The sequence below is a fragment of the Protopterus annectens genome, chromosome 5.part0 (genome assembly GCF_019279795.1).
Source record: "Protopterus annectens isolate FY-2018-M chromosome 5.part0, PAN1.0, whole genome shotgun sequence".
NCBI lineage: Eukaryota > Metazoa > Chordata > Ceratodontiformes > Protopteridae > Protopterus > Protopterus annectens.
Window position 1 is genome coordinate 716,379,471 of NC_056735.1, and position 16,229 is coordinate 716,395,699.

General features: G+C 45.8%; 1 protein-coding gene across 1 annotated transcript in view; it reads left to right on the plus strand.

Annotated features, from left to right (window-relative positions):
- The window catches only part of JADE3 (jade family PHD finger 3), a 1,027,617-nt gene that overhangs the window by 679,127 nt on the left and 332,261 nt on the right, over positions 1-16,229 (plus strand). Inside the window, exon 6 of the mRNA XM_044071851.1 lies at positions 8,730-8,846. Coding sequence (XP_043927786.1) covers positions 8,730-8,846 — 117 coding nt within the window. The remainder of the gene's footprint in view (positions 1-8,729; positions 8,847-16,229) is intronic.

Consider the following 16,229-nt stretch of genomic DNA (forward strand, 5'->3'; position numbering starts at 1 on the left):
CTGAAGATTCTATCCCTTCGGCCTCCCCTCCTGAAGAATTTTCCTTTGGGGAGACCTTGCACTCCATGAGGGAACACTTTCAATGGCAGGGTCAGGATTTTTCTGATTCTAGAAAAAGACTAAGGACTTTTTTTACATTTGCCCCAGCATAGGCCCTTAGCCATTCCACCAGTACTAACTGTAATTGATGATGTGTATAATGATGTTAGTTCTGCTCCTGATTCTCTTCCTCCGGCCCCTGCCAAACCTGACAGATATTACAGGGTCCCAGATTCTCACTTCCACCTGTATAAAGCCCATGCTGCAGATCCAGAAACTATTTCACAGGGCCCAAAAGGTGTTGCAGCTGCCACTGCCAAAAATCCCCTAAACTCTGAAAGAGAGTCTAGAGCATTAGAGAGATGGGGTAAAAAGGTTTATACATCTGCTACGCTTTCTGCCAGGGCATTAAACTGTCAATTCCATATGATACAGTACCAAGAATATTTGTTAGATCAGCTGAATAAGAAGCTTTCTTCTCCTGAACCTTTAGACCGTAAATCCCTTCAGGATTTGGTACACAACTCTCAGCAGGTCAGTAATCATTTCTTAAAATGTGGCTATGATGCACTGGAGGCTTCATTTAGATCAGCTATGACTGGGGCAGTAATTTGTAGGCATGCCTGGCTAAAAGAGCAATCCCTGCCAGACCATGTCAAGGCTAAGCTCCTAGATACTCCAATGGAGAAACAAAGTTTATTTGGCTCCCCTGCACAGGAGATTCTAAAGAAAGTGGAAGAAAAAGCAAAATCTGTGCAAACAGTAAAGGAATTTCTACAGGTCCAACCTCCGAGGTTCAGCAGAAACTGGCCTTCCAAGAATTGGTCCTTTCCAGACACCTCCAGAGCACAGAGGGGCAGGAATAGACGCCCTTGAGGCAGAGGTCAATCAAAGGGTGCCTATAGGGGCCGTCAGTGGCAGCCTGCCAACCAGAGGAGTAGTGCCACAGCTGCAACTACAACCACTAGCACAGGACAGACACAATGACTTGACTCTGATTCCGCCTACCAGTGAACAACTGGAAGCTCCCTTGGGCGGAAAGCTGGCTTTATTCTCAAAAACTGGCATTGCATTACAAAGGACACATGGACATTGCAAACAATAGACAAAGGATACAGGTTTCACTTCCACACTTTACCAAAAAGGAGCGGAATGCCAAGCCTACCACCAAATCAGAAGCCAGAGGCTTTAAGACAAATCAAAAATTTACTTCAGATGAAAGCGATAGAAAGGGTACCATCTATGGAACAAGGCCAAGGATTTTACTCCAGACTATTCCTTGTACCAAGAAAAGAAAACCAATGGAGGCCTATTCTCGACTTGTCCGCACTGAACACATATCTCATGGTACCAAAATTCAAAATGCTGACCCTACAGCAACTTCTTCCCATGTTGGGCAAGGAGTCTTGGCTGGTGACTCTAGATCTCAAGGAGGCATACCTGCACGTCCATAGGGGCCGACCAGATTGCAGAAGACACCTCAGATTTCTTGCAGGATCAGAGCATTATCAATTCTCAGCATTACCCTTTGGCTTATCTACTGCGCCCAGAGTATTCACGAAATGCCTGGCATCAGTAATTGCACATTGCAGACTTCAGGGAATTCAAATCTACCCATACCTGGTCGACTGCCTAATACAAGCGGACAACAAGACAAAATTGATAAAGGATTTGGCCTATGTCATACACCTGCTACAGGCCTTGGGATACACAGTCAACATCCAAAAGTCAAGACTAGTGCCATCCCAAAGGATAACCTTTTTGGGTGCGGATCTGGACACAATAACTCAGATGTTTTTTCTCACGGAAGAAAAACAAAAACAACTTCCAGATTATTTCATGACTTTGACAAGACAAACTCAGCTTACTGCAAGGAAAGTCCTGCAGGCCCTGGGTTTCATGGCATCCTGCATAATCTTGATCCCACATGCCAGGCTGCATATGAGGAAATTACAGTGGTACCTAAGGAATATATGGTCTCAACACAGACACAGTCTAGAAACCATGATACCAATCATTCCATGATTTCAAAAGGAATTCCTGTGGTGGGCTCAGGCCTGCCAGTCCAACAGAGGGTTGCCTTTCAAGAAACCAAAACCAAGGCAGACCATCACCACGGACGCCTCAGACCTAGGATGGGGAGCACACATGGAGGACAAATGTATCCAAGGCCTATGGCCTCAAGGACAGCTAAACTTGCACATAAACCAAAAGGAGATGCTGGCAGTGAAGCATGCAATAGAGGCATTCAAACCATTCCTCCAGCAAGGACATCTGCTGATAAGGACAGACAACACCACGGTCATGTGGTACATAAACAAACAGGGAGGCACGCATTCCTACCCTCTATGCCGGATGGCAATGGATCTGTGGAACCTAGGCCTGAATCTCAATATCCAGCTGCAGGCCATATTTGTACCAGGAAAAGAGAATTCACTAGCAGACAGCTTAAGCAGGACTACCACGGATACTGCATCCAGACATCTTCAAACTCATAACAAAGAAATGGGGATTGCCAGAAATAGATCTGTTCGCCTCCCCTCTCAACCACCAACTGAAGATATTTTGCTCAAGGACATACCACCCACAAGCCTGGAGGGTGGACTCTCTCTCTTTCAGTTGGAATGCCCTAATAGTGTATGCATTCCCACCTCTCCCATTGATGTACAAGGTTCTACTGAAGATCAGGGAGGAACAGCCAAAGGTGATACTAATAGCTCCGGACTGGCCAAGACAACACTGGTATCTGCTACTGAAAAGCATGTCTCAGGCGAACTCTTGGCCTCTACCCCTATGGCCTCTTCTTCTAACGCAGAACAATTTCAAGACCCTGCATCCAAACTTGAAAACTCTGCAACTAACTGCCTGGAAAATTGCTTAAAACCAAACCAAACTGTCTTATCTCAGAGGGTCAAGGACATTATCCTGGAGGCTCGCAGACCCTCCACAAGGAAGACATACTCAGCTAAATGGAAGAGATTCCTCATTTGGAGCACATCAAAGGGCGCAGATGTCACAGTGGCAAACCTAGCACACATCCTAGAATACTTAGCAGAATTGTTCCACAATGGCCTGTCTTACTCTTCCATTAAGATTCATGCTTCAGCAATTTCAGCAGAATACAATATGGATCCTCCTATCTTCTCTCACCCTCTACTCAGACAATTTTTGAGAGGGATCAAAAATGTTAAACCTCCAAGGAGACCCCCTCTACCTGCATGGGATCTCAATTTTGTGCTGGAAAAATTGACACTACCTCCTTTTGAACCAGCAGCATCAGCAGACTTACAGTTTTTATTTTATTTTATTTATTTTATTTTACATTTGTTTACCGGGCTAGTCCAACTGGATACATTTCCATTTTCAGCAGAGGCCCGGGGAGAAAAGCTCCACGCTGAAGTTAGTACAAACAAAGTCTTTTACATAAAGAAAGTAATTAGTTAGTAAAATACATCAGAAATAAGGTTTATTCTAAATTCTAGTAATTAAAAAATATAAATAAGTAAGCACATTAACTCAAATTTCTTTACAGTACAAGATTGGAGAGATTATACTTTAGTATCTTTATCTTGGAAAACTGCTTTCCTTCTGGCAATCACTTCAGCAAGAAGAGTATCCGAGCTACAGGCATTAATGGCAGTGCAGCCTTTCCTGATTTTTCACCAGGATAGAGTGTCTCTGAGAACCAATCCTACTTTCATGCCAAAGGTGGTATCCAGGGTATCCTTGAACCAAGCCATTCATTTGCCTACGTTCTTCCCTAACCCACAGAACAAAGGAAAAAAACTCTTGCACACCTTGGATATACACAGACAACTGCGCTACTATCTGGACAGAACTAAAACCAGCAGAAAAACTGACCAACTTTTTGTAGCCTATGCAACTGGGGTGCAATGAAAAGCGATTTCCAAGCAGACAATTTCAAAATGGATAGGAAATTGCATTCGCTTTTGCTACTCTTTTCATGGAAAGACAGCTCCTGAAAATATCAGGCCTCATTCCACAAGGGCCACAGCCACCACTACAGCTTTCCTACGAGGGGTGGCTACCAAGGACATTTTAGAAGCTGCTACTTGGAGCTCCGTGCATACATTTGCCAAGCATTATAATCTACCTTTATACTCCAGATCCCGAGCAGGCTTTGCAACTGCAGTTTTACAGGGGATCTTAACTACACCATCCTTATCTTAGTACCTCCTCCCCCAGTTTGGCTATGGTATTCTACCCATATATTATGACTGCAGATGCATCCTTGAAGGACATAGTACAGTTTTGTACCTACCATAAATGTAGATGTCCGATAGGTATGCATCTGCAGTCAGGATTACCCACCCTCCTTCCCCTCTGTGGTATCCCTAGGGTGCTTACCCCTCTTTCAGCTAGCTGGGGGAATCTATTATGGTGTATTTGTTTGTTTGTATATATGTATATATATCTATATATATATTTTTTGCTACTGTTTGGAACATTCTACATTTATCCAAATTTAGCCTTCCTAGAGGGCATCTGGCATCTGGGGCAAGAAACACTGAGGAAAATGGCGTCGGCTGATGCCTTTATACCCCAGAAGCTCTGACGTCGGGGAAAGTGCGACATCAGCCGAGGCCAGACCCAGACTTTGGAATCCGGCCGACCGAAGGGCTGCCTGAGGCAGGACAACCCATATGTTATGACTGCAGATGCATACCTATCGGACATCTACATTTATGGTAGGTACAAAACTGTACTGTGTGTGGTCTCCCTATGAGACTCGATTGCATATCAGCATCCTAGAGATGAGGGTGGTGCTCCTAGCGTTGCAAGCTGTCCATGCCCATCTTCCCCTAGGGACGATTGCTATCCAGACAGACATTATGTCGTTGGTCTGGTAAATTAACAAGCAGGGGGTACCAGGTCTTATCCTCTGTGTCTCGAGGCCGTGAGAGTCTGGGAGTGGGCGATCTCCACCAGCCGTTTTCTGGTGGCAATGCACATTCAGGGGAGGTCCAACATTCTAGCCGACAGGCTCAGCAGGTCTATCCTGATGCCTTATGAGCGGTCTCTGAATCCTTCGGTAGCGAAACAGATCTTTGTCAGGTGGGGTCAGCCTTGCTGTGATCTGTTCGCCTCTCCTTCCAATGTGAAGTGCAGTGAGTTTTTTGCTCTGAACCACCCTCACGGGGAAGCCCAGGGATGCTCTGGTTCATGCTTGGCTCTCCGGTCTTCTGTATGCTTATCCTCGTCTGCCTTTAATGCTGAAATTTCTTCAGAAAGCTCGCAAGCTGGGGAGCTCTGTTATCCTCATTGCCCCATTCTGGCCTCATCAAGTATGGTTCCCCCTCTCTCTTCTCTCATGTTGTGTGTTCACCCTAGAAGTTAGATCCAGTTCCGGATCTCACCTCTCATTCATCTGGGATTCCCAATTCAGACATGGTCACTCTGAAGCTCACTGCTTGGCTGTTCCAGTTCCCATGGCAGTCAGGAGCACCAGGTTATCTTCACCGGGCAAAAGGATTTTGGTTGTGGCTCATAAATCTTCTATCAGGAAGGTTTATTCCAAAGTGCAAATGTTTTTCTACTTGGGCTTCTCAGCATGACCTAGACCCCTTCACTGCTCCGGGTTTGCCGGTTTTAGAATTTTTAGCAAGTATTTTTCAGCAAGGTACCAGTTCTTCTATGGTCAAGGTCCAGCTGGCATCTATATCTAACTTTTATGTAGGTGGCAATATTTTTTTTCTAGCTTCTTCTAAGCTTTGTAAAGCTTTTTTGAAAGGCACCTTTTTATTTTGGCCAGCAGTTAAGGATCCAACCCCTCCTTGGGATGTCACGTTAGTTCTGCAAGCTTTGGTTTTGCCCCCCTTTGAGCCTGCAACCTCACTGGACTTAACAGTTTCTGTCGTGGAAGACGGCTTTCTTGTTTGCTGTTACATCTGCCAAAAGGGTTTCAGTGCTTCAGGCATTGTCAGTCAAGCCTCCTTATTTTTTATTTCATAAGGACAGGATGTCCTTGCGTACTAATCCATCCTTTCTTCCTAAGGTAGCTTCGGAATCTAGTATTAATCAAGTGGTTAATCACCCGGTGTTCTTCCCAAATTTTCAAAATAAGGGAGAGTAGAAACTGCACTTGTTGGATGTGCATAGACAGTTAAGTTTTTACCTGCTTAGGACAAAATCCTTTCCTAAGTTTAACCAACTCTTTATTTCCCGTTCTAAGCCTTTTTTAGGGAAACTAGTGTCAAAGGTCACTGGTGCCCGTTGGATTTCCCAGTGTATTATCCTAGCGTATTTGTTTATTTATTTTATTTTTATTTTGCATTTGTTGACCGGGAAAGTCCGACTGGATACAGGTCCATTTTCAGTGGAGGCCCGGGAAGGAAAGCTCCAAATGTACAAAAACAAGTGTAAATACAGTGAAATTATTACAGTGAGTTATCACAAAAACTGAGATTTGTTTAATGATATGTACACACAGGTACATGTTTTTCTCACATACACACAGCTAAGGTTGGAAGCAAGTAGTTGAGAAAGAAATAGTTAAAGATTTCATCTGAAAAAGGAAAACACATATTAAGGTGGTTATCATACATGGTGTAGTGTTAACTTTAAATCTTTCCAGTAGGTGGGTGATACACAAAAATTTAAACAGTTAGAGAGTCAGAGTTTTATTCTTGTAATGAGGTTCTCATTTATGAATTATGTTTAAGTGGGGGTTAGTCAGGGTTTGTATAGGGACAAAGTTCATTGCTAAAAAAATGTTTCTGGGTTGGGACTCAGATGAACAATAACATTACCTTTTATCTAAAATGTACAAAACAGTGGAGAAAGGATACTACATTCATCTGATGTGCACAGACAGCTAAGGTACTATTTTGCAGGAATGAAAGATCAGATAATAAGTGGTCAATCTTTTATAACAGGTAGGGCTATATACCACAGATGTATCCATTCAAAATCAAAATTCTTCAGGCTGCTTAACCCTTCCCCAACCCCCATGTTGCAGTTTGGTTTCCTTTTCTGTAGGTTTTTATTGCCAAGACTAACTTCATTCACAAGTGAAGATCTACAGGCTGTGAGCTGATGTGTTTTTCCCCCAAAAATGTTTGAATTTGTCAAAATTTCACTCATGTTCAGCTACATCAGCTCAGATAATTCCCTTTTCTCTATTCTTTGTTTTAAACATCCAGTCTATTTGCCAGTTCTTTCATTTGTCAGTGGTGTGCTGGCTCAGGGCCTGTTTTCATAATCCCTGCCCATTTGACACTTGAATCACTCTTAAGACACAACCATACATTTTGTTTGTTCTGTATTTGAGAACAGCACAAGACATATTTGGGAATAACAGAAGAAGTGGAGAGGTCTTTATCCAGGAAGTTTAACCATGCAAGTAGAAAACAACACAAAAGGAACTCTTGCATCTTATAATTAGCCTTGTTTTCTCAGAAACCTCCATTTGTGTGTCCAATTCCATCAATGAGAGGGGCACATTTCATCTAGTTTCAGTGCAGCAGAAACTGGTCAGACAATTGAAGACTTTCAGTGTGAAGAATAAGGGCTCATTTCACTACTTAAATTTACAGTCTTAATTTTTCACCATCTGGCAGTGGCTCAGGTATTGATACCCACCCTGGCATCATCCCTGACCTCAGTTATAGCAGGCATTGACACCCAGGATTTGCTACTGGCTTCATCATTATTTGCAGGCACCTGCAGAGAATATTTCACTTGTTTCCGTGCTGTGTGGAGCTTGGAGCAACCCCAGCACATCAGGACAGTTTTGGCTTGAGTCATTACTACTGATCTTACATCCTTGGGGCTTTATAGACTGACGGACTGAAGCATGGTGGGCCACTGTATTGCAAAAAAGAACAAACATATTGTGATATGTTTCTCTTTTTAGCTGTATATTGGACTAACATTCTGGGCTAGAGGAGAAGTCCATCTCTGTTCTGGGGAAGTGTTCATTGCTCTAGAAGTTATACATGAGCAGCAGGTATCTGCTTATGGTAATTTTCCTTGTATATATAATTCTGCTGCAGCAGTGATCCTACTACTGGAACATGTGATGTTAATGGTGGGACTGCTCATAAAACTGTAGGGTTGCCACCTGTCCCACTTTGGGAGGGACAGTACCTCTTTGGACAGTTGTGTCCTGTGAAAAAATTGTAAAAATGGGAAATGTCCTGAGTTTTTAGGACAAAATTATTTGCTATATTTTATGTAATAGTTGCATAAAACAGTTATTCTATATCTGAAACACTTAAAAGTTATAAGAAACAGAATAAGCAACTAAAATGCTACAATAATAAGCTTTTATTTAGGCAAAAAAGTGAAGTTCTGTCCTTTGTATTGGCCGTGGGTATGTTTTGGCCTGCAAAATCTGACATTTGTACCAAAAATGTCCCACTTTGGGCATTTGAAAAGGTGGCAACCCTACTGTAATTCTTGAAACTCCATTACTCACTTTTTCAAAAATGCTGTACTAGGTAAGGTAGGCAAGTTAGGTTCAGCAGCAGTCATTATGAAAAAAAAATTGATTTGTCATAGCTTAAATTATAATCAGCAGACTAACTCAGTATAAATTTTAATTAGTGTTAAGTGAAGTTAAAGGTGGAATGTAAATAGACAGAATGTTTCTTTGATGCACCAGGAATTATGAAAAGCCTCCACTTCTTAGGTTATCACCTTTATTGCAAATTTCATTTTATTTTCAGGTTAGCATTGCTTGTCCAGAAAGGATGGAGCCAGTTACAAAGGTTTCCCGTATTCCGCCAAGTCGATGGGCACTAATCTGCAGTTTATGCAAACTGAAAACAGGTGCTTGCATTCAGGTAGGTCTAGAATAAACCAAGTGTTCATGTATTTTTAACATCTTTATTAAACATGACATTTAAAAAGTGATGTAAGTGCATATATATACAGGGATGGGAAAAAAACAAGTTTTCTTTCTAATTTTCATACAGTATACATATAAGTTTTCTTGTTACAGATTTAATTTACTCCAGCATTACATACATTTCTCATTTCTTGCAGTCCCTTAAATTTCATTCCTCCTGTTGAACATTATTCTGCATGTATTGTTCCCACAAATTTCATGTGTTTCTATGTAATGTGCTCCTTTCCTTTTCAAAGATCTCGCCTTCGGTTCTTTATCTCATTTCAGTAATCAGAACTTCAATTGCAGTTGGTTTAGTTTTTGATTTCTATTTCTAGTAATTGCCTTTTTGGCAGCCAGGAGCATTAAACTTGTAAAGGCCTTTCCGTATCCAGACAGTTTAGATCTTGTAGCTCTGCTGGTCAAGAATCATGTCCTTAGCTTAAAATATTTGCTCCCCCAACATTTCTGACAAAGTACTCTGAATTTTTTAAATTTGCTGACTTATTCTAGTCCCAAAAACAAGTTCCCACCAGACCTCTCCACCATACTGAATTTCTTAGTATTTACTGATTTTGAGGTCAAAGTAATGGGGTACCACAAATTCCCAAGTGGCCCCCTTCATTTCACATTTTTTTTCCTTGAATTTTTTCATATTTCTTTTAAATATTATTTACTAGTTTAATAATGGATGACATCACCACACATCCCAGCATCAGCAGGAGCACGCGTGGTGACATCAGCTTAATGAAGCAGAGGACTGCCTGTTTTCCCACTCATTCAGAGACTCTCGGAATGTCTCTGTAATTTAGAAGCAGCAGCAGCAGCGAGGGAGCAGAACAGACTCAGCAGAGCAGACCCCCGACTCTGCAAGTAAAAAGAAAAATCTTTAATGGGACAGTCCGCCCCAGTCCTTGTCTTCCTGCCCATGTAATTTTTTAAATACATTCTTGGGCTACACTACAGTAAGGGGAGTTTGCTTATTACTGGCAACAAGTTACTTTGTGTGTGCTGCAAGGGTTGAACTTCTTATTGTTTGTGTGTGTGTGTGTGTGTGTGTGTGTGTGTGTGTGTGTGTGTGTGTGTGTGTGTGTGTGTGTGTGAGAACGAGTGAGTTACATTGCTGCAAGGGCTGAAGCTGAACTTCTTATTTAATTTACATTGCCGTTCTTATTACCACAGCAAGGTACTTTTTATTTAGTGTGGGTATTCTTATTTAATTTATTTACATTGCCGTAGCAACATACTTCTTATTTAGCTTCTTATTGCCAAAGCAAGGTACTGTCCCAGACAGATCTGAAGTAGTTACTTCATTTGCTCTGCAACCTGTGGGTATCGGATCCGAGCCGGCAGCTTCACAAGCTACAAGATCTGAGCTCCTAGCTCCTCCCCCTACCCATAATCCCCTGCCACTAACTGTATTACCCCAGATCGTTTTTGCCGCGGCTGTAGACAGCTACTTTTTGAAGAGCTCCTTAGCTGACTGGTGAGATTGTTCCTTTTTTTTCTCAGAAAAGCTTTTTCTAGTGTTGATTGTGGTGTGTGTGTGTTCAGAGACCTATAGCCAGTATAGTTTGTCAAATAGTTTCCCCTTTTTTTTTGTGTAGTGTTAGTTTTTCTGTGTCCCCCCTCCCCCACTTAGTGTTTGGGTGTGCGTGCGTTGTGGTAGAGAATGGCTGAAGTGCCCAAGGCCATTTTTTCAAAATGTACTGAGTGTGGCCAGAAGTTTTCCCCTGCTGATGGCCACACTCAGTGTGTTTTATGCCTGGGGATGGCTCATTTATAAACAGACTGCCAAATCTGTGCAGCCTTTAACCCCTGGGCACTTAGGGACAGGAAGAATAAGCTAATCCTGGCGGGCTTGCTTCCCCAGGATTCGGCTGCTTCTTCCTCTCCCGCCAAGGCTCAGGCTGTCTCCACAAACCCAGTGCCTTCTGTTCCCCCCGCTCAACCGGGGACTCAACCTCCCGCTTCGGGCTTGAATTCGGGGGACTCTGGTGCCTCTTCCTCTATAGAGAAGAGGCACAAAGATAAGGAGAGACATAGGTCTCATAAAAGGCAGGCTGAGACTCAACCCTCAGCCCCGCCATCTAAGCTAGCTAGCTCTCCCTCGAGGATTTCCAGATCCTCCCCCTCTCGACTCTGTTCGCCTCATTTTTTGCCGGAGCCGGAGGAGGAGTACTGGTCTCCCTCGAGGTCGTCGAGGCGACCCTCCCAGCCTGCCTGGACGACTTCATCTAGGTCGACCAGGAGCCTCACCGACGCCGATATGGATCGGATGATGCAACGATTCCTGCAGACCCAAATGAAGATGGGGGTGCTCTTGCCTCCCCCCCCCCTCAGGGGGGGGAGTGCGGCCTCTGTCTTTGCTCCGATCACTCCTTCTCCAACACGTTTTCGGGTTTTGGAGTCATCGGATCCGGGCCCATTCGGAGTCGGGGTTTCGTCGGCACCGATAGCTCCAGTCTCTTCGACGCCGACCATGCCCTCGAGTGTTTCGGATCCTAGTTCTCGGGGCCGAGCGTCGGATCCGGGGGAGTTGATGTGTCTTCGGCGCCGCTGAGGTCGGAGCACACTTCTCTCTCGGATCCGACCGCATCGGCTCCGACTCCGGTCCCTACCTCGGAGCCGAGGAGATTGCTCTCAGAGCCTGGGGAGAGTAGTTCTCCTTCGGCTTTTGAGGTAGTGGAGAGGGTGCTGTCGAGATCCTCCAGGTCCCCGGTCCAGGCTTCTGATCCTCCCGCACCCCTGCTGCATATGGGTCTATCCTCCGTCATCCGTCCATTGGGACAGCCTGCCCAAGCCCTCCAGCCTGTTCCTGTGGAGGAACAGGAAGCCGTTGAGCCCTCCTTGGACAGTCCCACCGAGGAGGTCCCTCGTAAACGGAGGTGTAAAAGGAGGCACCTGGACTCCCCTGAGTCCATCACCACAGACATGGATTTAGATGAAAGGGAAGTTTCCCCAAGGTCACCCCCCAGGATGTCTCCTTCGGAGACATCATGGAGATGTTGCATATTAGAGGGGGGTGGTCTGCCCAAAAACCTTCCGCGGACGAATCCATCTTCCTGGAGGCGTTTGAGGCAGGCCCGTCTACCTCCTGGGTGTCCCTTTCGGCTGACCCCCTGGTAGACCTTATTACTACCAGGGCGTGGAAGGAGCCCGACACCGTGGAGCCAATCCCGAGACGACCCGACAAAGTCCTTAGCCCCCCATCAGATAGACAGTCGTGGGCCAAGGGGTCTCCGGTTGATGCCATGTTGGTGGCAGCTGCCACGAAGAGAGAACTCGCCCAAGAGAGTTCTTCGGTCCACCCGCCGGATAAGGAATCTCGAGCGCTGGACCGCATTGGGAAGTGGATGTTTGCTTCAGTGAGCTTCTCAGTGAGGGTGCTGAATTATATGGCACATACCATTAGGCTACAGCAAGACTTGATTAAGGAATACGCTGCAGCCCCCCCGGAGTCCATGTTGGTCGAGGACAAGCAGGTGTTTTCGACTCGTATAGCCACTCTAAAATCCATTTCTAACATGTCCATGTGGCTACTCTCTCATGCAACAGAGGGAGCTGCGAGGGCCAGCGGAGCCCGGGGTCATCTTGTGGCGTCACGCCTGGCTCGGCCTTTGCGATTTTGCGGAACCCTTCAAGGCGTCCTTCGCGAATGCTCCCTTTGATGGGTCTTCACTTTTTGGCAAGACCGTTCGCGAAACGCTGGTCCAAAGTGAGAAGGACGAGAAGACGCTGTCTGCCATCGGGGACCGCTTCTCTAATCCCCAATAATCCTTCTCAAGGAATCGGAGGGGACAAAAAAAGTTGTGGTTCCGCAAGACTCAGCAATCCCATCCAGCTTTGGACCCCTCGTCCTCCAGAGGCAAAGGAGGACAAGGTGGACGCCGGCCCAGAGGCAGAGGGGGGCCGTGTAATTTCGGGTCTAGAGAGCCTTTCCCGGACAGACCCGCGCAGCAGCTCTGAGGGCTTACCCGACTGTCCATCTCTGGAGGCAGTTGGGGGGCAGTTGACGGAGCATCTTTCAAATTGGGAGTCCATTACGACAGATTGATGGGTGCTCCGGATCATATCCAGAGGTTACTCCATTCCCTTCCTAAACCTTCCCCTACAAGCAGACGCCTCCCTGATGTTCCACCTGATCAGAAGGAGGCAGTGGCTTTGGAGGTTTCGAAGTTGCTAAGAAAAAGGGCCATCCAGCCCGTCCCCCCAGATCAGTCCGGATTGGGTTATTACTCCAGGTTCTTTTTAGTGCCAAAGAAGATGGGGGACCTAAGACCCATCCTAGACTTGTCCGCTCTGAACCTGTTCATCCCAAAGGAAAAATTCTGGATGGTCACACTTCAATCAATTTTCCCCTTGCTGCAGGAGAACGACTGGATGTGCTCTATAGACCTCAAGGATGCGTACTACCACATATTGATGGACAGACGATCCAGAAGGTTTCTCCGCTTCCGGCTGGGAGCCAGTCATTATCAGTTCAGGGTTCTTCCGTTCAGCCTCACCTCAGCCCCCAGGGTGTTCATCAAGGTCATGGCAGTGGTTGCAGCCCACCTGAGACTTCAGGGCATTCAGGTTTTCCCATACCTAGACGACTGGCTCCTTACCACCGCCAACAGGCATCAACTCTGCGTTGCAAGAGATTACACTCTGACTCTTGCCCAGAGTCTAGGCATCTCAGTGAATCTTCAAAAAATCCTTCCTTCACCCCGTACAAGTATTAGAGCTCATAGGGACCAGATTGGATAACCCGTACTTCTCGAGCCTTTCTGACATTGGACAGGCTGAGCAGCTTGTCGCTTCAGGTGCTTACTCTTCTTCAGAGCCAGGCTCCTGCGGCGGAGTTAGTCCTGAGGGCACTAGGGTCTATGGCAGCGGCAATCGGTCTATCCCTTCATGCACGCCTGCGAATGCGGATTTTACAATGGACCCTCCAGGTTCAGTGGTCGCTATTACTCCACCCGTTAAGCTCTCCGATCCCACTGAGCAGAGTTTGCAGAGACTCCCTTCTTTGGTGGCTTCACTCTCGAGAGCTGAGGCAAGGGAGACCCTTTGTGATTTCCCCCGCCCCAAGCCACGTTGACCATGGATGTTTCTCACCTCGGGTGGGGGGGGCCATTGTTCGGGCAGAACCATCCAAGGCACGTGGACTTCCCTAGAGACCGCTCTGCATATCAATGTCCTAGAGATGAGGGCGGTGCTTCTAGCATTGCAAGCTCTAACCTTCTACCTCTGGGAACTATTGCAATCCAGACAGACAATATGTCGGTAGTCTGGTACATAAACAAACATGGAGGAACCAGGTCTTATCCCCTTTGTCGAGAAGCTATGAGAGTGTGGGAATGGGCGATATCCACCAACCGCTTTCTAGTAGCAATGCACATTCCGGGACAGTCCAACATATTAGTGGACAGACTGAGTCGGATAATTCTCACTCCGTATGAGTGGTCTCTCAATCCATCAGTTGCGAAGCAGATCTTCCGCAAGAGGGGTTGGCCTCGCTGTGATCTTTTTGCTTCTCCATTAAACACAAAATGCAGCGAGTACTTCGCAATACTTCCCCCCGAGGGGGAGACTCCCAGAGACGCTCTAGTTCATGCTTGGCCTCCCGGTCTTCTTTATGCTTACCCTCCCCTTCCGCTTATGACCAAGTTCATACAGAAAGCCTCTCGGTTGGGGAGCAAAGTAATCCTCATAGCCCCATTCTGGCCTCGCCAGATCTGGTTCCCATACCTGCGGTTTCACAGTTTAACTCCCCCTTGGATACTGGAACCCATTCCAGACCTGATTTCACATCTCGCAGGATGTCAAACCCTGGACATGGTAAACCTCAAGCTTGCGGCTTGGTTGATCCAGTTCCACTGATGGCAAGGACTCCTCCCGGTATCTCATCACCAGTGAAGGCCATTCTGGTAACGGCTCATAAGCCGGCTACCAGGAAAATATATAATAGCAAGTGGAAATGCTTCTCCATCTGGGCAACAGACAAGGGCCTGGATCCTTTTACAGTTCCTATTCCGACAATCTTGGACTTCCTGTCGCTGATTTTTCGGCAGGGAGCAAGTGCTTCTACGGTTAAGGTGCAGTTAGCAGCCATTTCCCATTTTCATGTGGGAGATGGACTAGGGTCATTGGCATCCACAAAGTTATGCAAAACTTTCTTGCGAGGCATCTTTCGCTTGAAGCCTCCTGTAAAAACGGTGGTGCCCCCATGGGATTTGACACTAGTCTTGCAAGCCCTGCCGAGTCCACCCTTTGAGCCTGCAGCCTCGATTCCTTTAAAATTCTTGTCCTGGAAAACGGCCTTTTTGGTAGCTATTACTTCTGCCAAGAGGGTTTCGGAACTCCAAGCACTGTGTATGAAACCCCCTTATCTCATTTTTCACAGGGATAGTGTGTCTCTCAGGACTAACCTGTCTTTCTTATCTAAGGTGGCTTCGGAATCTAATATCAATCAATCAATCGATTTGCCCGTGTTCTTTCCAAATTTTCAGAATAAGGGGGAGTACATATTGCACAAACTGGACGTACACAGGCAACTACGTTTTTACTTGCACAGAACTTAGGATTTTTGCAAATCTGATCAGTTATTTGCGTCCTTTGCAAAATCAGCCAGGGGAAGGGCCATTTCTAAAGTGACTCTAGCAAATTGGATTTGTCAATGTATAGTTCAAGGGGATGTATCTTCGGGCAAACCAGCTCCTATGGAAATACACGCTCATTCTACCTGGTCCATCACCACCTCAGCAGCTTTCTGGTCCAGGGTTCCCTTGGATGACATATGTTCAGCAGCTACCTGGTCCTCTTCTCATATGTTCATTTCTCATTATAAACTGGATATGATATCGAGAAGTAGGGCCTCTTTTGGCTCCGCGGTGCTTCGGAATATCTTTCCATAAGGCCACCCAGGTTTATTGTTTAGGTAGCTGGGGACTCTGTCCCACAGGCTGCAGAGCAAATGAAGTAACTACTTCAGATAAAGAAGTTATGTACTCACCATAACGTTCCATCTGAGTAGGTACTTCATTTGTCTGCAACCATCCCTCCCTGCCATCCCCCTAACCTTTTCTCAGGTTTTCTTCTGGTCACCTGAAATTTTGCTGCCTTGAGTTAGGTCTTCAGTATACCTCTGTCGAGGTTATGACTTAGATTGGGCAAAATCGATCTGAGGTAATACAGTTAGTGGCAGGGGATTATGTGTAGGGGGAGGAGCTAGGAGCTCGGATCTTGTAGCTTGTGAAGCTGCCGGCTCGGATCCGAGATCGGATCCGATACCCACAGGTTGCAGACAAATGAAGTACCTACTCAGATGGAACGTTATGGTGAGTACATAACT